The sequence below is a fragment of the Eubalaena glacialis genome, chromosome 1 (assembly GCF_028564815.1).
Source record: "Eubalaena glacialis isolate mEubGla1 chromosome 1, mEubGla1.1.hap2.+ XY, whole genome shotgun sequence".
In the NCBI taxonomy this organism is placed as follows: Eukaryota; Metazoa; Chordata; class Mammalia; order Artiodactyla; family Balaenidae; genus Eubalaena; species Eubalaena glacialis.
The window spans coordinates 204,897,584-204,919,290 of NC_083716.1; the positions used below are offsets into that span (position 1 = coordinate 204,897,584).

The 21,707-nt window shown below is 35.3% G+C and overlaps 1 protein-coding gene across 1 annotated transcript; it reads right to left on the reverse strand.

Annotated features, from left to right (window-relative positions):
- Positions 1-3,314: 3,314 nt before the first annotated feature.
- On the reverse strand, positions 3,315-21,514 carry TYW5 (tRNA-yW synthesizing protein 5). The gene is made up of 8 exons (XM_061203751.1): positions 21,405-21,514; positions 16,379-16,533; positions 12,012-12,081; positions 9,558-9,602; positions 8,793-8,930; positions 6,952-7,039; positions 6,431-6,547; positions 3,315-3,679 (listed from the first exon to the last, which is right to left on the reverse strand). Exons 1-8 carry the CDS (start codon positions 21,480-21,482, stop codon positions 3,423-3,425), a joined length of 948 nt encoding a protein of 315 aa, XP_061059734.1. The 5' UTR covers positions 21,483-21,514; the 3' UTR covers positions 3,315-3,422.
- Between the last annotated feature and the right edge of the window lie 193 nt (positions 21,515-21,707).

Sequence of the window (21,707 nt, forward strand, 5' to 3'; positions counted from 1 at the left end):
CTCCTGACTATATCTGTTTTTTAGCACTGGGGGAAGGAGTCACAGCAGCACAGTTCCAACTCCATCCAGACGTGCATTCCTGCTTCCTGCATTTTTTTGGGGGGGGGTCAACTTCTTAGATTAAGCTTTGATGTCTGTTGGCAACATTAGATGGGTAAGAAAAGCCTCATTACTAAGGTTCTTTCCAAATGTTCACATAGCTGCTGTTCAAAAGGATAGAAAGAATATAAGCCATGTTGACCTTGTTTCCCTTGTTTTGATATTTCATCAAAGTGACAAGTTTGAAATTACTGAATAAAGAGAATTCAGATGTAATTATGTACCAAGACAAATAATGTTTGTGAGAAGAAAATAATTACAATCTTCACGTGTATTTTTAAAATTTATTTTGAAAGAATAATATATACCAGGGCAAAAAAAAAAAAAAATCAGATAATAAATGCAAATTCCAGTCTGCCCATCTACTTGTCTAACCTCAGAGGCAGTCACTATCACTGGTTTCTCATGTATCCTTGCAGAGATAATTCTATGCATATACAAATAAATGTTTACTTACAGCATACCTTTTACACAAATGGCATCGTACTTTACTCATAGTTTCAAACCTTTTTCTCATTTAATTACCTTGGGAAAATACCTTGCCAGTACATACATATACCTGTCTCATTCTTTGACTGCATACTATTCCATTTTTATATTACACTCTGCTGTCTACCTGTTCATTAGTCTTACTTTGTATCTCTTGTCTGTGTAGCAAGCAGCACGGTGAGAAGTTTTGCTGGCAGAGGAAAAAATTCCTTTGTGCCACTGAACTGTAACCAGAGAAGAACTATATAATGTATCCCTAAGTATCTGAGATGAGCTGCACCTAAGGGTAAGAATGGAGAGTTACTAATCTGGGCACCACAACTATAATTTCAAGTTTCTATCACCCAGCTGTGTCAGCCTAGACAGTCATTTAAGCAATCTGGATTGACTGGATGATTTCTAAGATCCCTTTCAGCAACAAAATTCTGAGATTTGGAATTCCTGACAAGTTGCAGCTAACATGCTGTGTACTATTTTATATATGAAAAACATCTCATTTGGTCTCAGCCAGGTAGGCAAAAAAGATTAAAATATTTTGCATTTAAAATAAAAGACCCTAGGGGACTTCCCTGGCAGTCCAGTGGTTAAGACTGCGATTCCAATGCAGGGGGAGTACGGGTTCAGGCTCTGGTCAGGGAACTAGGATCCCACATGCCGTGCAGCGCGGCCAAAAAAAACAAAAAAATAAACATAAAGACCCTAACATTAAAAATTATGACCAGGAATTTTAAACCCCCCCCAAAATAAATAAAATCTCCCAAAGGATTCATCAGTACTGTAGATATTATAATTTAATGTTGCAATAGGAACTACCTCAAATCTCTCAGCAAAGGAATATTAAATGGAAGCTAGCACCAGCCATCAACTATGTTCCTGCCCTTGAGCTATCTCCTTTATTTCTGTAGCAATCTTATAAAGTTCAAGTTTTATTTTAAAGATGAGGAAAATTAAGCTTCTTAAGAGACTAACTTGCCTAAAGTCGTCCAGTTTACTTTCCAAATAAACTGAATTAAAATGAATATTCGTTAGGCAAATTGTAATCTCAGCTTTACTTCCTAGTTTTCCACATGACTGTGGACATACATATTTTGCACTGATTCTCTTACTGGTTAAAAAAAAAAAAGGGTTTATTAAAGAGCTGACTCTAAATACTATTCCAACTAAAAGGGGTTTTGCTCTTTTTTTTCTTCCCAAAGAAAATCATAAAAGAAGTTCTTTGCTTAACCTAAGAAATAATAAAAATCAAAATCTAATAATTAGATGTAAAACAATTTTTTTGACAGACTTACTTTTGTTGACCTAACTTCATTCTCTCTTCCCAAAGATGCCTGTGAAGTTGAGAACAATTTTTTATATACTTTTCCTTTCTTATTTGTTGTAATTTGCTTTTTATACCTGAAATTAATCCAACTCCAAACACGGTATGAGTGGATGAATTATTTTTAAAAGAAAGTTTTCTCCATAATTAAAATGCACTAAATTGATGTACTCAGATTGCTTTAGATGGGCACATTTGTATTCAGTAAATATATATGGTCTTTCTTCAATGACACTGCAATAAAATTACTAGGTGCAAAACAAAGAATGGCATAGATGCACATACAATCGCTGATTGTCTTCAATAATGACGTTATTTGGGATCTCTCATGTATTCATCTTAAAAGAAATTTTTTTTAAAAAAGGGGGATAGGCAGAAAACATCTACTGGGGAAAACTTGAATTAGGTTAAAGTTTAGCCATAGGTATAAATTAAAACTGATTTGAATATTTTCTGACATTCAAAAACTGAAAAGGGCAGGCCTTTTACTGGGTACCAAGAAAACCAGGATCAGATTAAACATTTGCTTTGGACAAATCACAAAACTAATAGTCCAAATCACTATCATCTAATCCAGTTGTTCTCAATCCTAATTATGCATCAAAACAATCTATGAGTTCTATTAAATAGATACCTATGCCAAACCCCCAAAATACTGAATCAGAGTCTACAAAGATGGGGCCTAGGCATCTGTATGTTATAAAAAGCTCAAAAGATTAATGTAGTACATATTGTTCGTTGCCCATGTTTTTTCCTTATCTGGATTCTGATTCTAAAAATTATCCATTCTGCCCCCATATATATACCTCATGTGTCTCAGGGGCAGCGGATTCTACTTCCAGCTCCAGTAGCCCCAACTGACCTAAGAGTTATTCCATATCCTTTACCAGTGACTGGCTCAGGGATGGACAGGTCTAAGCCACTTTAGATCAATGAGACCCAAGCATCTGGCGGCAAATTCTGGGAAAGCTTTTGCATGTTAAGAGAGGGCCCCTGGAATCCTCCCTGATTCCTCCACTTCATGTAAATGAACATGCACACAGCCCCAACCGCTATTGGCAACCATCCCATGACCACGAGGGTAGCCAGCACCAGGATGATGCCAATGCTGCAGTTGAAAACGGGAGAAAAAAACCCCCAAAGGTTCCTGGTGACCCTTCTGAATCACTGGAATAGAAATACTGAAGCCCTTTTTATCAGTAGACTTCATGTATAATGATTCAATACATTTTCTTATTGTTTAGGTCATTTTAAGTTGGATTTTTAGTTATTTGCACCTGAAAGCTAAAGAGCTGTCCCACTGCAGCACTTTTTCAACCATAACCATCTGTATTAAGTAGAAACCACACAAACATGCCTTCATACTTATTTAATCTGTAAATCTGAGATTGATTTATCTTTCCTATTTTAACAAAGGATAAATCTTTAAAAAAATAATTTACATCTTGTTATACTTTTCCAATATTTGAGTTGAACTGTATTTAAAAGTTTATGCTCATTGCATTCACTTCAATATTTATTCAAAGTTTTTGCTATAGGCTTTGTCTTGAATGTGCAAGACCATTCGCCGTGCATAGAAGTCCCTGTATTCCTCTGGTAATTCAGCCAGGGTTTTTAAGGCTCTGTCCAAAATTTGTGCAGCTCTTGATGCTGCTGTAGGATCTTTGTTTCCATAGGTATCCGTTTTATCATAGCATTCAGATGGAAGATGCTTCCAAAAGACATTCACTCCCACTCCAAACTCTTCAGATACTACATTATGGAACCATAAAGCTGGAGAAGTTTAAAAAAAAAAAAAAAGTTAAAAATAAAAGCTACAGTTAAAAAAAAAAAACCCAAAATGTCAGTGAAATATCACGAATTGCATTATAGCCAATGCAAGAAATAATTCTTGTAACTAGATCCCTTCGTTAACACACTCCCAGCTTTTAACAGAATCATTTTAACTTTTATGAATTGCCAACCAATTTAAAGTGTCAATAGCACAACCCTACGTTTAAAACCTTTGGAAGTAGCAATTTTTCCTTTTAACTTGAAAGACATAATAAAGTTATATTTGTTTTGTAGTTCTGTAATTTGGGGCTGTGTTTTGTGTTACTTGTTTACACTTCCTGAGTCACACAACCACATCAAAAGTGTTCATTTTTTGTACACAGAACATTTCAATTATTTGGGGAGTATCTTTGACCTTTTCTGACTCAGTACAGTACTTTTGTTCTCAAAGACTTCCTGTGCAAGCTGCATTTGGTTTTCTAACTTGCTTGAATCTGCATTCACTGTAGCCTCCTCAGTTTTACATTTCTAATGCAATTATAATCGTCTTATATTTCTTTCAGCTCCTTTATAATAAGTATATAAAACTAAAGCAAATACTTTTGGTTGTGGAGAGGAGGAGTAAACTTTTATCATATAGCTAATTAATATTTTACTTCCACTAGAAAGCTTACTTCTTTGTTTTCAATTGAGTCTATTTTCAAAACACAGGTGCTACAGAAATACTAAAGCAACACTACAATATAATAAAGATGAAATACTAGTCACATCCAAAAAAAGTTTAATCTTGTGGAAAGGAGAAAGGAAGATTTATCAGATGCTAAATTTTAGAAACAAACTCATTCTGAGTGCTCTAGGAGAAACAAAAGCTTAAAATATTTTGATTTACAAAACTAGGTTCCAAACATGGTTTTAATCTTAACTACTCTTTCTTTCAGAACCTTTTTTTCCATATTCAATGTAACAGGAAAAAAAGGTAACCATTCTGTTAAATTTACATCCAAAGATGGGACTTTTGCTCGTACTTCAAAATATATGCAAATGTTCAGTATTTCTGTTTTGTTTTGTTTTTTTCTTCTTTTAAAGTTGTATACAGAATAAGGGAGAACTGCATCACCCTTAACCATGCTCTCAAGACACAAAACCCCAAAATTTAAGTAATGGCAATGGACTTAAAAAATATGTGCTGGTTGTAGCAATCCCACTACTGGGCATATACCCTGAGAAAACCATAATTCAAAAAGAGTCATGTAACACAATGTTCACTGCAGCTCTATTTACAATAGCCAGGACATGGAAGCAACCTAAGTGTCCATCGACAGATGAATGGATAAAGAAGATGTGGCACATATATACAATGGAATATTACTCAGCCATAAAACGGAACGAAATTGAGTTATTTGTAGTGAGGTGGATGGACCTAGAGTCTGTCATACAGAGTGAACTAAGTCAGAAAGAGAAAAACAACGTATGCTAACACACATATATGGAATCTAAAAAAAAAAAAAAAAAGGTTCTGAAGAACCTAGGGGCAGGACAGGAATAAAGATGCAGATATAGAGAATGGACTTGAGGACACGGGGAGGGGGAAGGGTAAGCTGGGACGAAGTGAGAGTGGCAGGGACATATATACACTACCAACTGTAAAATAGATAGCTAGTGGGAAGCAGCCGCATGGCACAGGGAGATCAGCTCGGTGCTTTGTGTCCACCTAGAGGGGTGGGATACTGAGGGTGGGAGGGAGATGCAAGAGGGAGGAGAAATGGGGATATATGTATATGTATAGCTGATTCACTTCGTTATACAGCAGAAACTAACACACCATTGTAAAGCAATTATACTCCAATAAAGATGTTAAAAAAAAAAAATGTGCTCATTGTTTTCAATGAAGATTAAAAAGTCAAGGTATCAAATTTTTATACACAATTATGTGAAGGACCTTTTATCAGGACAATACAAAGATTAACAAAACATGGTTCCTTGTCCTCCAAGAATTTATAATCTAGTCCCAAATGAGATCATCATATTATTATTAATACTTTTAAACTTAATTTTATTATCACTGAAAAGTTATTATTATAAACATATTAACTTAGATATAGAAAATAAAACTATATAAATAGAATTTGTTAATGCATCCCTTTAATCTTAATTATGATTTTATAATCTTCAGGTATTCAGTTTTGCATAATAATTACAGATGTTAATTGTATCACTGGTTACTAACAATAACTAATGCCTAATTACTGTTCAAAAAAATTAAGTGACACTAATTCAGACTGTAGAAAAATAATGCATACAAAAGATATCATAGGTATTAAGACTGTAACATTTTGATATTTAATAAAATCTCTGATCTCTCTTGGCTTTGAAATATATTTACTATTTCTTGGTAAATACTTAAGTGACAGTTCTAAAACATGTTAATATTTTAGAAACAAAATGATTTTAAAAGTACAGTGGGGTATAATCTTCTCCCAGATAATAAAGTATCTTGTTTGATATCCTTTAATAAAAGAACTTAGAGTATAATAATATTATATTTATAGGTTGCCTTTGAAAACAAGATTGTTAATATTGTAAGAATTTGTCTAAGCATACTTTAAACACATACACATCTGTGTATAAAAATCATCTTGTATATGACAGGATACATCTAACAAATTTTTTTTACTAAAAATATCATATAATGGATGGATGACAGAGTACAAATATTATAAAGAGCAAATTACTGAAGTCTAGAAATCTTACCAGGAATGAATAATACATCTCCAGCTTTAAGGGAACATTCATACCGTCTAGCCTTGGAAAACAGTGGATATTTAGCTAAGTCTGGGTTATCTACATTCAGTACTTCTGATTTAGTACCTGAAAAGTTCCAAAAAAGGATAATATAGATTGAGCAGTTAGCACTTTTTAAAAAAGTAACCACAAATATAAATTTGAAAATTTATTTTTTTCCTGTACAACTACTTTTGTGTACTCACAATGTGAGAATGATTACTATTCTCCTGAAACCTAAGACAATTTTCAATAACCCATCCTTTATTTATAACCATTGACATCCCTGTAATATAATTAAGATAATCTGAAAATCTCATTCTTCATATTGCCTATCATCACATGTATACATGTACACAATGGAGAATACAATACATCATAATTAGGAAGAAGCCCTACAAAGTTTTTCTATGAGAATGAAGAGATTCAAAAAAAAAACTAACTGAATAAATAAAACTTCAGAAATTTAAACTTAAAAAAAAAAATAGTACCTGATAAATATAAATATTGGGCATCTCGAGGACTGAATAGTACAACACGCTTTTTTCCTGTCACTTGTATTAAGAAGTTATCCATTACCTGAAGACGAATAAGAACTTATGAATAAGCAGTATCTAAAATTCAAATACACAGAACCAATGGTATTCCAAACAGTTAACTGTAAATCCTATTCTTTAATAAAGCTTGACTCACATTACCTAAAACTTACAGTAATATTCTAATCTAACAAGGAAAACAGTTGTGTTACATAACTGTGTCGTTATTTCTCCAACACTGTCTTAAAATGGGCAGGATTGGCACGCTAGTAGGAAATCTGAAGTCAGAAAACTATTTGCCTTTGCCCCACCATTCTGACAGCAAGTATAGTTACACCTATTTGAGGCTCCCCTTGGTAAGTATCTATTTTACTTATCTGTCAAGGAATGCTATAAGGCCAAAATTAGACAACAGGTTGAAAGCACTTAGGAAAACCAGGTGTTGGGAAAATACACGGTACTGCTGCAACTACTGCTGAACTCTTTTACTATATGGCCAACCATAATTTGGTTATAGGTATGTATCTTGATTTCCAAATTACTTCTATAGGACTATAACTTGGCAAATTTTCTTGATGAACCTATTAATAATGGAGCAATCCTGACTTTTCCTGTGTTTGTAAGGGTACACTACATTAGTACAAATTTTGAAAAATGTTAAAAGGCAGAGCTGCATAATTCTCAGCTAAGGAATTAAAATATATACTAAGCAAGATATATTCATGATTATTTATTGAGTACATATCACTTCTACCTAAGCATTTCTCCTTTTACCACTAACCCTTGACTTATGTAAACTTTAACTATATAACTAGCATTCCTTTGACTTATTTTTATGTTTAAGAAAAACTTTATATTTAAGATAAAATGGATACTACATAAAATATAGTCATTGAATACAGTTAAAAAGTATGAGTTAACACATCATTTTCTCACCTTATCATTCATGTAAATAAAACCTTAAAAAATATGCTAAGACTTTATATCTATCTCATTTAATTATAGCGTTATTATGTTAAAATCCTCCTGAGGGCCTCAGCTAAATTGTAAAACACACTTCTAAAACTTTATTAAATTTAATTCAGAACTTTTCAAAATATTCTTTTATCTTTAGAAACCTATTAGGTATTGCTTTAAGCTTTCTAAATTTCTCCACCCAACACCAAACCAAACACAATACTAGATTTTTAATATTTTTAGATACTTATATGCATATGTTTAAGCAAATAAAATTGTAACACCATAAAATAAATGATCAAGATCAATACTCTACACATCTTGCTGCTCAATAAATACAGTAGACACTTGACATGCTCAAGGGATATATAGCCTAAGACCTTCAGGTGTCCCCAAATTCTTATAATTGGAAATGGCTCTCTACAAACTTCTGCCTTTCTCCTCAACAATGGTTCCATCTAGTCATGTATCACTTCAACATCCTCATACCACAACCTTAACATTTTTCCCACTTTCGCAGCTTTCCCCCTCATCTGGTGTCTACTTTTCACATGTAAAAAAAAAACACTTCAAAAAACTTACTATATATATAATGAGGAACCAAGAATAAGACCACAGAGAAATGCAAATATAAGAAACTAACTAGGCTTTGGCATTAACTAAAATAATTCACTCCCATACCACTGCCTTGCAGAGCACCTGTTTTCAAACCTCATGTTTCAGCAAATTACATGTCAAAGATCTTTGGGGTAACCTCCAGAAAGTTGAAACTGTGACTGTTAAGTCCATAAATTCTAAAGAGCTACTGTAGTTTTAGATTTCTCATTTATGTAGCATACATCATAGTGGGTCCAAAGTTGTAACCCTGGTGAGCTAATTCGAAAAACACTGGAAAAGAACTGCTCTTCTTTGAAGAATTTTGGAAACTTAATATCTCCTTCCAATAAAGGAAACTGCTTTCTGATATCTGCAACATCCTGCATTGAGAGAAACATAATGAGAATTTTAATAATAAACACAATATTAGCATAATGCTTATTTTATCTAAGGCTGCCATCAGAGCCCACGATAATAAGGAGGAATGGGGCAAAACTCTGCTCATTGCTTTAAAATACTAGGATGTGACCATAGCCAACGCACGATCTTTCGACTGAAGGAATGACCAACTATGTACCAAGACATTCAACAATGTCACTATTGTTAAGCTTAATATGCTTCATTAATAGAAAAGTTCTTCCTACTTTAAGCAAGAATCATACAATTGCCATCTACTCTAATATTTAAGTTTAGGAGTCATCAACTTGAATGTTATCAATTACATAAAACCTGTGGGTACTACTAAGGGAGAAGAATAAAAGAAGGTAAAGAAATAATAGTGCCATAAAGAGAAAAAATAGAATCTGACTTGATCATTTTAGGGACCACTCCTTAACACTGTGTCCATATCAATTTGATTCTGAATACATATATATGAATTATCCAGGATTTTTATAATTGTTTTAGATTATATTTTATTAGCTGAATGGCCATCTGTAAAATATACAGTAGAGCAGATTTCTTAATTGTGGAGAGATTAGACAACTTGTTACATTCAGAATTCTTACCTTTCTAGGGTCTTCTCCAAGTGATCGTAGGTAGTACTTCTCATCCTTAAACATCCCAAAGAAAAACAACATCAGTATTCACTTAAAAATATTAGAAAGTAAAGATGGAAGGAAATGAATCTGAAAATCTAACCCTCTTAAGTCATTTTTGAAAAAGTTCCATTTTCTTACCCTTTCTACTAATGCTCTCTGGTGGCTGTATGAAGAAATGTCTCTATATGCTGCTTGTAATAACGACAGGATCCACAAAACATTAAGCAAAATAAATCCTAAAAGCGACACACACATACCACATCTAAAGCCACAATGCTTAATTTAGACTTTATACTCCAAATTATTTACAATCTTAACAGTGTCTTAAGACTTAAAAGAACTCCCATTTGTATAGCACATATGATCTCATAGCATTGCTAAGGGCCAACGACAAACTAATATAAATGTAGAATAGAAGATAAATAAAATATTTTATACTTTTAAAAATAATTTTTTTAAAATCTGAAACATTGCATTTTATAAAGCTAAGTTTATCCCTAATCATATAATTCTCAACCCAAATCCTTAAGAGTCAGCTCATGTACAAATTAGAAATATGTCATTTCACAGTAATAAGTTTAAGTTGATGCTTTAAAAAATTGTCATTATAACTTCACTGAGTAGCTCTAATAGGGAACTATTTGAATTATGAAGCACTGTATTGCCTGCATTTCCTGTAATAATTAGAGAACTGAGATATATCAGGTCAAGCACAGGGGCAACCCAACTCAAGAACTCTGCCTCTTTTATACTTACGTTGATCATTATAACACAAACTTCAAAATATATCCTATTTACCCTAACAATATATTATACATCTCTGTTCATAAATTTTACTAAACTCCTAGATTCACTGTTTTTAAAATTTTAACTAGTACCATATCAGATAAGTTCCATAAATTTATTACTGGCTAAATAGATTTCAAAGTATGTTCTTCAAAATTCTAAGAGTTTCTACCAGTTCTAATGTTTCAAGATTTAAAAGGCAAATTCATGTGGCAGGTACAGAGATGCACCGCAGACCCCCCTTCAAGAAAGGATTCATAACTTACTTGCAAGGAGTGTGATTAAGTTACAGCTGACAGCTGTTAACTCCTGCAGGTCCACCTCATCCTTTGAACTAATAAAGGTCATGCTCTTCTTGGGGTAGCCCCAGCCAATGACTAAGCAAGATGGTAAAAGGCCTAGACATTGCTACCCAAGACACAACTCCTCTAAGAGGTCGTCTTCGCTCAGGAGTTCCACACTGAGCTGGCAGAGAGACAGTCAGCTCTGTATCACCGTCTGATGGCACCCTCTACTCAATCCTCTCCTTTCCTTTCACAGGTATTAGTCCCCAATAAACCTTTTGTAGTCCTAATTCCACCTCAGCATATGCTTCCTAGAGAACTGAACTGATAGTCCATATTCATCTTACTTACACACTCACCCTTATTTTTAGACTTTAATCCCTTTATCTTGTCTCTGTTTCTTTTACTTCACTTGACATTTCATGGCTATTTACATCTGTGCCACTCATTACCCTTGGACAGGAAAGGACTAATATACCAAAGGGCAACTGAACATATATGTTAAAGCATGGCTGTAAAGTTAAAAAACATTTTTCAGGTATAGCTAATAGATTCAGTTTTAGTAGATATTCTAGTCATACTATAGAATACAGATTTCCGGAGTTTGTAGGGATACTGGCGGATATAGTGTAAACGTTACCCGATGAAAGAACTGTGAAAACACAACACTTTTTACCACCAAACTGACCAGCAGCCCAGCTGGCTCAGATGCAGACAATAGCTTTCTTCAAAGCTTAAAAAGCAGTTTATTTTTCAAATGTGCTTTTGAGATAACAGAGTAAATTTTTTTTAAAAAAGGTATTTATAAAAGCCTCAATGCCTTATCTCAAGACATTTAAACTGAATTATTTAAAGCTGGATTATAATGTAAATAAGAATTCTTCTGCATTTAATCCTGAACAAATATTAAATACACACAATAAAAATCACATTGATAATAACAATAATAAAATATAGAAATAGTCTAATAGTAAGATATGAAAATAAAGTTATCCATTAGCATTTGAACTTGGCATATCAGACCAAAGCATTTTCAGAGGAAGTAATATTAATAGCTAACATTTAGTGAGTGGTTCCCACGTGTCAGGCACTGTGCTAAGTACTCTATAGATTTTCTTTAGTTAACTGTCACAAAAACCTTATGAAATAGGTACCGTTATTATTCCTATTTCACAGATGAGAACACTGAGGCACAGAAAGATAATTTGGACAAGGTTTGAGACCTAGTAAATAACACAGCTAGGATATATGGAAGGCTATAGTTCTTATATATCTAATATTCTTTTATAAGAAAACAATTTAGTATTTACATATTAATGCTTTCTTAAGAAAATGTGTTAAAAGCAATTACCTCTGAAATAAAGAATTCCTTATGCTTTTCTTCAGAGGCCCTCTGAACCAACTTGCCAAAAGGTAAAGTTCTGAAATAAACACAAAAGAATCCTTGGACTTAGTAACAATAAATCATCTAGTAATACTCTAGTCACTATATATATATGTGTATATATATATGTGTGTGTGTGTGTGTATATATATATATACACACTGCTTGTTGGAGTTTGATCTATCTTCTGTTTTACAATATCCATAATTTTTATTATAACCTATTATGTAGAATTCTAAATTTTCAAAATTCATTTAGCATTGAGCTTATTTGACCTAGGTTGTCTGAAATTTTGATTTCAAATAGATTTACAGTACAGATGGATCCTTCTCATATCAATATACTTCTATTCCAAGTTACTGTTAAGATGTTTCTGGTTCTATGGTATATATGGTATCTTTGAAAATACACCAACTTTCAAGCTTTTATTGCTACTAATTTTCAAGTGTCCTGGCAAAACAAGTCTTGTGATGAACGGGGCAAGCTATCAATACCAATGTTACTTCGGAAGAGACAACAAGCAAACAGTCCAATGAAGACAAAGCCCCTCTGCTTCTCACCTGCCTTCTGGCACTAGCATACAAAACTGCTCTCATCCTCCTGTACCACCCTCTATCATTTCAGGCTTCTGAGGAATAGCTCAGGAATTCCAGTGAAGTGACCAAATTTTATTCTTCTTACATATTTCTGCCCAAATGCCTGTCTCCTTCCATCCTGGTGAACAGGGCTGAACACTGCAGAAGCAAAGTTTGTTTCCTTTACCTCACACTCTTGAGCATGAAGGGCTATCTTTTCTCTGCGTCACATCCTATCCATTCAACCTTCTAGAATCAAATGTACTGCCCCCTAGATGATACCTTATCAGGAACATCGAGACAATGACCTCAAAAGCATCTGGGTCACTGTACTCCATCCTCCACACCTCTGATTAAGAGTTGTAATCTTTCACTCTTATTACCAAATATCTTTCCACTTGATATCTGCACTGGGGAGGTAAGATTTCCTTGTAAGAAGATGACCTTGCAATGTTTTCCTAGAAACATACTGGGTTAAGATAAATGTGGAATGTCAGCTGTTAGAACAGGTAACATTGTTTATTGTAAAAAATGACCCTTTGGGAATCCCCTGGCAGCCCAGTGGTTAGGACTCCACGCTTTCCCTGCAGGGGACACAGGTTCAATCCCTGATCGGGGAACTAAGATCTGGCATGCTGTGCAGCGCAGCCAAAAAAAAATAAAAATAAAAAGCCCCTTTATTTATTATGTCTAGACTAGAAGGATGGTGAGTGGACTAAACCCCTTGTTAGGAAGCAGAGGACTTGGCTTCTCTGTGTGCAGTGTAACTCAGTAACTGAGTATGTTCCTTGGAGGAACTGAGAAGCTAAGGTCATGAGCCATTTCATGCTGCTGGTTTCTGCGGACTAAGTGGCTTAACTAAGCTACGGTGTTTCTGCATCCACCTCTATAGTCAGTCTTGTTCCCTTACAAGTAAGCTGTCACTTGGTGAGCCAAAAAATGGCTTCTGGATTGGTATAAGGACTCCCACTGATTCTATCCTGCTGGAATACTGTTTCCTGCCTTGTATCCTTTTGCAAAGCTAAGTGAGTCTGACGCCAGATTATGGACTAGCGGGTGTCAATCAGAATTTGAGGACACACTGCTGATAATTATGTAGAGTGAGCACTCCAAGAGAGAAGAAAGGAGTCTGTCACCTACTCAGACCAATCTACTACTATAGTTTTGGCTAATAATATCAACAAATTTATTTGTTCAATGTTTTCCATCTCTGACCTCACTATATACTCTTCACTCCTACCAAAGCATTTTTGAAGAGTTTGGGAACAATGTGGAAGCCTCTCTGGGCCAGAACTACCTCTGAAATTGGTGCAGTTGCTAAGGCTTAGCTTTTCTACTAGAGAGAACCCAAGACCTTTACAAGAAGAGGCCAGATAGAGTAGCTCAGTCCAGAGAAGCAAAACTCAGGTGTCCCCAGCAACCTTCTCCTTTAGGTCGTAGTACCTGTCAGAGCTTCTACAGAAACTAAGCTGAGAGAAGAGGAAATGAGGTATGTGAATTGTTAAGTTCCTTGGCCTTAAGGTCTTATCCATCCTATGCATGTTTCAATAAGAAGGGCATCTGCTATAGAAGTTCCACTCGTCTGGACTGACATACAGACCAGTAAGGGAGGTAGTATCAAAGAGGGGTTAGGATTATTAGGACTTGGTGGAGTCAGGCAAATTTGGGTATAAGTCTTAGTTCCATCATTTCGAGCTATACAATCTTGAGTAAGTTATTTAACGTTTTTAAACTTCCATTTCCTCATCTGTATAATTATTATTTAAAAAATCTACCTCACAGAAGTTTAAATGAGTAATATAATCTAGGATGCACAGTACCTGACATATAGTAAGTGTTCAATACAGGACAGATGGTGGGGTTAACAACAACGATAATGCAGCAGCATGCAGCAGTTACCAACATTTAGAAAAAGAAGAAAAAAAATCTTTACTGTTCTGCTCCCCATTTTGGAAAGGCTGCTTCGCAAAATCAAGATCAGGAATGATGAAAGTATAACAAACAATGAGAGCAGGATGATGATAGGAGTCAGATGATGTGATAGGTAGAAGCAGTGAAGCAAAGCTTATATAAGATTCAGACTTAAAAAAAAAAATCTATGACCAGAAGAATACCAACAGTATCCTTTCACTACACAAGGCTCTTCTTTTTTATAGTATACTGACTCTGGAAGAACAGTTAGAGCTACCAAGAGGAGAGAAGTAAAAGCTAAGACTTGGAAACATATTTATCTTCAAATGTTTAAAAAGCAAAAATGCAACCTTAAACTGAACTGATAATAATTATATATGTGCGTAGGTTTTCTTACTTTCTAGTCTCTGTCTTTGGTCTAATGCCTCCCTTCTTTCCTACTCCCTGATAACTGCCCAAAATGACTAAATCTATTTTCCTTCTTACTCTAAGAAAATAATCTTGTAACTCCTTAGTAGCTGTAGTGAACGGCTTAGAGGAAGCTGGAATAGGAACTATTATATAATATACGTGCTTCAAAACATGTTTTGAAAAGTTTATAGGACATGACGTAACATCAAGGCAACTCAAGATGACGTTTCAATACCCATTTGTTACAGCATTGGGCTCCCTGGAAAATAAACATCATTAACTGCAGGCTGAAAAATGCTCATCATTCCAGCACTTTCTTCCACTTTCTTGATTTAATAAAAAATGAAAAGTTCTTACACTTGGAAAAATTTATGGTAATTAAATTCAATCCATGGCCTATTAAAAACCAAAACTGTAATGGCAAATATTCAAAGGATCAAAAACCGAGAAATGCTTTGGCAAGCTGCTATATGAACTTGGGAAACTCTACGGAGAAAAGAATGGCCCTGGACATTAGAAGCTCTGTTTAACTCATCTTTAAACTCTGGAAGGAACAGTGAAAGCCACCTTTCTTTAAAAATCAGTCTTTTGTGAACAACATGGTTTTTCAATAGACTGAATTTGCTGGGAACTGCACGTGCTCAGACTTTGAAAGTTGTTTGTTTTTAAATTTAACATTTTTAGTGAAACTCAAGGGAATAAACTCATGGGAATAAATAGCATATTAAATCTATAAGACTGTAGCATTTAAAGCTTTCAAGTTTAGATATTCCGCAGCATTTAACTATCTTTACTTTTAAGACATTCCAAAGCATAAAACGACAACCATGAGGGAATTTTAAAGTATTTAAGATTATTTGGACAAAAATGAAAATTAAGCCTGATTTATCCAAGTTGATAAAAGATTATACCAAACATAGCAACCACTTGTCTTATATTTCTGGAGAGGGCAGAAAAAGAAAACATGAGCTTATACTTATCTAAAAACAATCTGGAATTTAAAAATATTCCCAAAATAGGGCATTTAAAAATCAAAAGAGGTTATAAAGGAAAACTTTAGAATTTATTACTCTAGATAACAATTACTAATGTGGGAGGATCAACTAATTAATGAAGCATTGAATGAATAAAGTACACCGAGCTTTAGATGTAATCTAACTCTAGTTACAGAAATTCTGCTCTTTCCATGACTCCAGAAGGTATTGGGTAGACACCATATTTTTAAAATGGTCTTTGGAAATGTCTTTGTATAATTATGTAAGCTCAGATTCTTATCTTTTAAAAGCCATTCTTTAAAACTCAGTAAGCTATTCCACAATTATATCAAACTAGCCAAAAGAGAAAATGCCATATGGTCTTTGTATAATAATGCAAAAATATTTTAAAGGTTTAAATAAAGTTATGTGTATCCCCAGAGTAAACCTCAGAAGAAAATACCTATACACAAAGTTCTTACTAATGAAGTCCATCTGGGCAACTGCAGCAACATGAATCTTCACCTCTTTCCTCCCTCCAATTTGGCTTAGGTAATCCACCGTCCATTTGCTTGAACATGTCCCCAAATCAATTCCTTCCAACACTAGAGGTTTTCTCTGTGTGGAAAAAATCAACCAAAAATTAGGGAAAACCAACAATGTATCAGGAGCTGTATCTGGTAATAAAGGGATAAAAACAAATAAGAAATGATTCTTTATCCCAAGATGCTCAAAATCAAACCTTCTGATAATTCATGCTGTAACTAAAACAGGAAGAGGACCCATGTGATATAGTTAGAACAAAATTTTAACATTAGGAAAACAAATCCAAACAAAACAGAAGTGCCACCATAAGCTTAGAAACGAGAAATCTGAGTATTATTTAAAGCATTCTCTAGAGTGTTATTTATGACAAAAAATACGACTGATTAAAATTTGTGCTTTATACTCAAATATTGTTTGCAACTTTTTATTTTGATACCATTCTAAACTTACAGAAAAGTTGTAAGAACACTACAAAGAACTCCCATATACCATTTACTCTGAGTCACTAGTCGTTAATTTAACATTTTGCTCCACTTACTTTACCATCTGCTCTCACTCTTGTTATGTTTGTACAGAGAGAAACATTTTAAATTTAATTTTTTCTAAACTAGTTCAGTGTAAGTTGCTGACATCATGCTCCTTTATCTCTAAAACTTGAGTATATTTTCTGAGAACAAAGACATTCTTTTTATAACGACAGAATAATTATCAAAATTATTGGGCTTCCCTGGTGGCGCAGTGGTTGAGAATCTGCCTGCCAATGCAGGGGACACGGGTTCGAGCCCTGGTCTGGGAAGATCCCACATGCCGCAGAGCAACTGGGCCCGTGAGTCGCAATTACTGAGCCTGCGCATCTGGAGCCTGTGCTCCGCAACAAGAGAGGTCGCGATAATGAGAGGCCCGCGCACCGCAATGAAGAGTGGCCCCCACTTGCCGCAACTAGAGAAAGCCCTCGCACAGAAACGAAGACCCAACACAGCCATAAATAAAATAAATAAATTAATTTTTAAAAAAATTATATTTAACACTGATATAATACTTTAATCCAGTCTGTATCCAAATTTTGCTAATTGTCCTTATAATATCCTCTATATTTTTTCCCCTATTTCTGAGATGCCACATTGTATTTAATTACTATATCTCTTTTACTCTGGAACAGTTCCTCAGACTCTTCTATGACCTTGACATTTTTGAAGAGTACAGGCTAGTTATTTTGTAGAATGCCCTTCAACTTGGGTTTATCCGATGTTTCTTCATATTAGGTTCAGGTTACTCATTTTTGGAAAGAATGTACCACAAAAGCAATATTTTGTCTTTCTCAGTGCAACACATCAGGTAGCACATGATATTTTCCCTATTATTTATGATGTTAATTTTGATCAACTGGTAATTCCTGCCTCAATCAAGTATTGCTACGATGAGTGTAAAAATCGTGATTAAAAAAAAAAAACTCCATCACCTTCTACATGTACTAGTTGGTATTCTAATGTAAAAATCAGCTCTAACTTCTCCATTCACTTATTTTATTCACTGAGTTATAATCTACTGATATAATTTTGATGCTCAAGTTATCCCAGATTTGGCCAGCAGGAGTCCCTTCAAGCTGGCTCTTGTGACGTTTTACCTGAGCACTTCTTACTTTATGGAAAAATAACACAATCCAGTATCCTTTTACATCTCTGTCCCAGCCCTCTAGTCATTTCTTCAAGCAGCTCTGGTTTCTTCTAGTGGGGAATGCTGTTTAGAAACCATGATCTGGGTGCTGAATGTGTTTATGACTATTAGTGTGTCATTACTTCTAGGCCTTCTCAGTGAACAGAGCTAGGAAACACATGAAGGTGTGTATATATTCACTCTCTCCTCCCCAAATATATATATACACACACATCTTCTGCATATGCATATAGTTATATCTATTTATCTATTTCTCTTTCTCTCTCAATATGTACTATACACACACACACACACACACACACAAATAATGGATGTACGATGAACCATGATACCTCCAATACGGATACCTAATTCTGATCTTATACCACAAGATTTATTCTAATATTCATTGTTTATATATTTGTAAACTCCCTTCTCTTAGTGAGAAACCTGGTTCCTATCATCCTCAATGTTTAATCAATTGTACAATCCCAGAATTCACAATAAGTGCTTTTGCAATTGCTAAGTTACATCACTGTAAAAAAAGTCTACAAACTAGAATTCAGTATTGTTTACAGTTCTTTTTGTTTTTAGACTGATATATAATCAAAGCACTGTGTTCAAAAGTGACTTAGGTTACTTCTCCTCCTCTCCCTTACTTAGGTTCACTTGTTACTTTTATATTCTATATTAGAGTTTGGTTGGTTTTTTTGAACCATTCCTCATCCTTGTTAATTTTATTATTATTATTATTGTAGAATATAAAACAGTAACATGATCTCCAAAGTCAAAATTATACAAAAAAGGTCACCGCATCTATAATCACCCACCTCGTAATCACTCATCCCCTATAGATAACCAGTCTCATTAATGTCTGGCTTATCGTCCCTGTATTTCTTTTTTGCATAGTGACCAAAAATATATATACTTTCTTATTTCCCCTTCTTTTTTATACAAAAAGTGTCTTATTATGTATTGTTTTTGTAATTTGCTTTTTTAAAAAAATTTTAAAATATATCCTGGAAATCACTACTATCAGTTCAGATTATTTCCCTCATTCTTTTTTACAGCTTAGTACACCTTAGTGTAAATGGACAATTTAATCAGTCTCCTATGCATAGGTTTTTAGGTTATTTGTAATAATTTGCAAGCATAATAAACACTAGAAATTTTCATACTGTTGGAAGTGTATCCCCAGAGTAAATTCCGAAAGAGGAATTGCTATATCATAAAGTAAACACATCAACAGTTTTGTTAGATATGCCAAATTCCCCTCCATGAGGGTTGTACTACTTGGCATAAAACGTGAGAGTACCAGTTTCTTCACAGACCCACAAAGAATACTATTATTAAAGGCTTTTGATTTTTGTCAATATTATAGATAAATGGTATCTCAGTTTAATTTCTCTTATGAATAAAACTGAACATCTTTTCATGTGTTTAGATGCCGTTTTTATCTTTTTGTCAACTGTTCATTTTTTAATCAGATTTTTGCCCTCCCTTCCATTAATTTTTAAAAGTCCTTTACATACATGGGCTTTTACTGCCCTTTAATGAAATATATGTTGCAAATATTTTTCTCCCAGTTTGTATTTTATGTACAATTTTAATCATTTATCACACCTGAGTCATAGTTAGAAAGCCCTTCCATAGACCTAGATTGCAGAGAAATTTACCCATGTTTTCCTCTAGTACTTCACGTAGTTTTTTTTTATTTAGATCTCTGATCCATTTGGGGATCACTCTTGTGTATGGTGTCAGATATAAATCTAATTTTATCATTTTCTAAATGACTGTGACCATCCACTTGTCCAAGCACCATTTATTTAAAAGTTCATCTTTGCCCCAGTGATTTTTAAAATGTCATGTTCATCACATGCTAAATTTCCACATACATATAAATATCTCCAGAGCCTGGATAAATACTTGTGTGTGTGTACACACATCTGTCTTCATCCAGACTTTCTATTTTATTCCTCTGGTCTGTCTATTCATGCACCCATACCACACTATTAAATATTAAAACATGTTTAAAAATCTGATAGGACTATACCCCCTCACAGCTTTTCTTCAGTGTTTTCAGGTAAAAATGTCTTGTTTTGCAATTTAGTTATTAATTTCTAGTTTTATTACATTGTGACCAGAGTGTTGTTTGTAATTTTCCACTTTATGAAGCTTAGTGATGCTTTGTGACATATTGTATGTCTTGTCTGGGAAGCCGAAATTACAAAACACTTTTTGCTATTCATCTTCCAAAGCATTTCCACATACATACATCATTTCGTCTTCATAATACTGTCCTGAAGGCATCTTATACTAACGTGTCCTGCGGTGGGGTAGGGAGGACAACAACCTATCTAGCACTAGTCTCCCAAATAAATTAAGGCTTGAATCCTCCCTATAGGCTGCTAACTCCTAAAAGAAAAAAACTTCATCCCTGACTTTTGTAATACTCAGGACTGTAGCTCAATGACCACACTTACAGATGTAAATATCAAGTAAAATTGCTGCGGGGGGGCGGGTTTCTTTATCATGAGCAGGCTAACTGTAAACCTCTGGGGTTTTTTTTTTTTTTTTTCCTGTAAATATCTGCTGGCCTCTTTATTCTTAGTTTTTCTGAAGCCTGGATTCCCTTGCAAAGCACGGCAAGTAAAAACACTTTTTTTCCCCATTAGTATTTTTCTCTGAGAACTAAGGTTCGAATTATACGTATAAGAGAATCGAACGTCTGAACTAGAACCCACGTTAGTTAGAATCCAAGACCAGTGGAAGTTTGTCGGAGGATTCCCATTGCTTCCCCTTTTGGCTCAGTGCAGTGAAAAACTTCTCCTTAAGATCCAGTAACTCGCGTAGACTGACAGGCGCCGTTCAAGCCACTAGCTGGGGTTGGGGGCGAAACCTCCTCTAGATTTTAGGAAACCCGATGGAAGACTTGAAAAGGGGGGGGGGGGACTCCCTGGGTTGCCATGGTAACGGTAGAAGACTTTGTAATCAGACTCCCGCAAAGCCGCTAAGCAGCTAGCAGGGCTTCTTAGGCAAAATATTTCTCGTAGCCAGTGCTCTGCCGTCAACCTGCTCCCCAGAAACGTGGAACGGAAAACTTAACAGATGAGCCAGTCAACATCCCCCATGTACCCTCTCCCTTGGCCGCCGGGCCAACCAGCCACCTTCTGCCGACAGCCACCTCCTCCCCACACCCTGGATCGCAAGAAACCAATTCGGAGCCGCTGGAGCCCTAAGGACGGGTATCCACCGGCTTCCCGCGGTTCTGCCCCGCAAGAGGGCCTCACCTGCGGATAGAGGTGCTCCATGAACTGCTCCTGCGAAACGCCCTCGAGCCGGGGTACCGGGAAGCACTGCCCAGCCATGGTTGCTCACGCCCGTCCTCTTCCAAGTTCTGGGAACCTCGGCCCTAACACGTTCCAACCGCGCGGACCGCCCGGAAACAGGTCCGGGAGAGAAAAGGTCCGGGAGAGAAAAGGTCCACGAGGCCGGCTGAGTCGCGAGAGCGGCGGGTTTCGAGCGCGGGGCTGGGGGCCTACGGGCATGTGATGGAGAGCAGGGAAGGGGCGAACTCACCAGAGGTGCAGTAA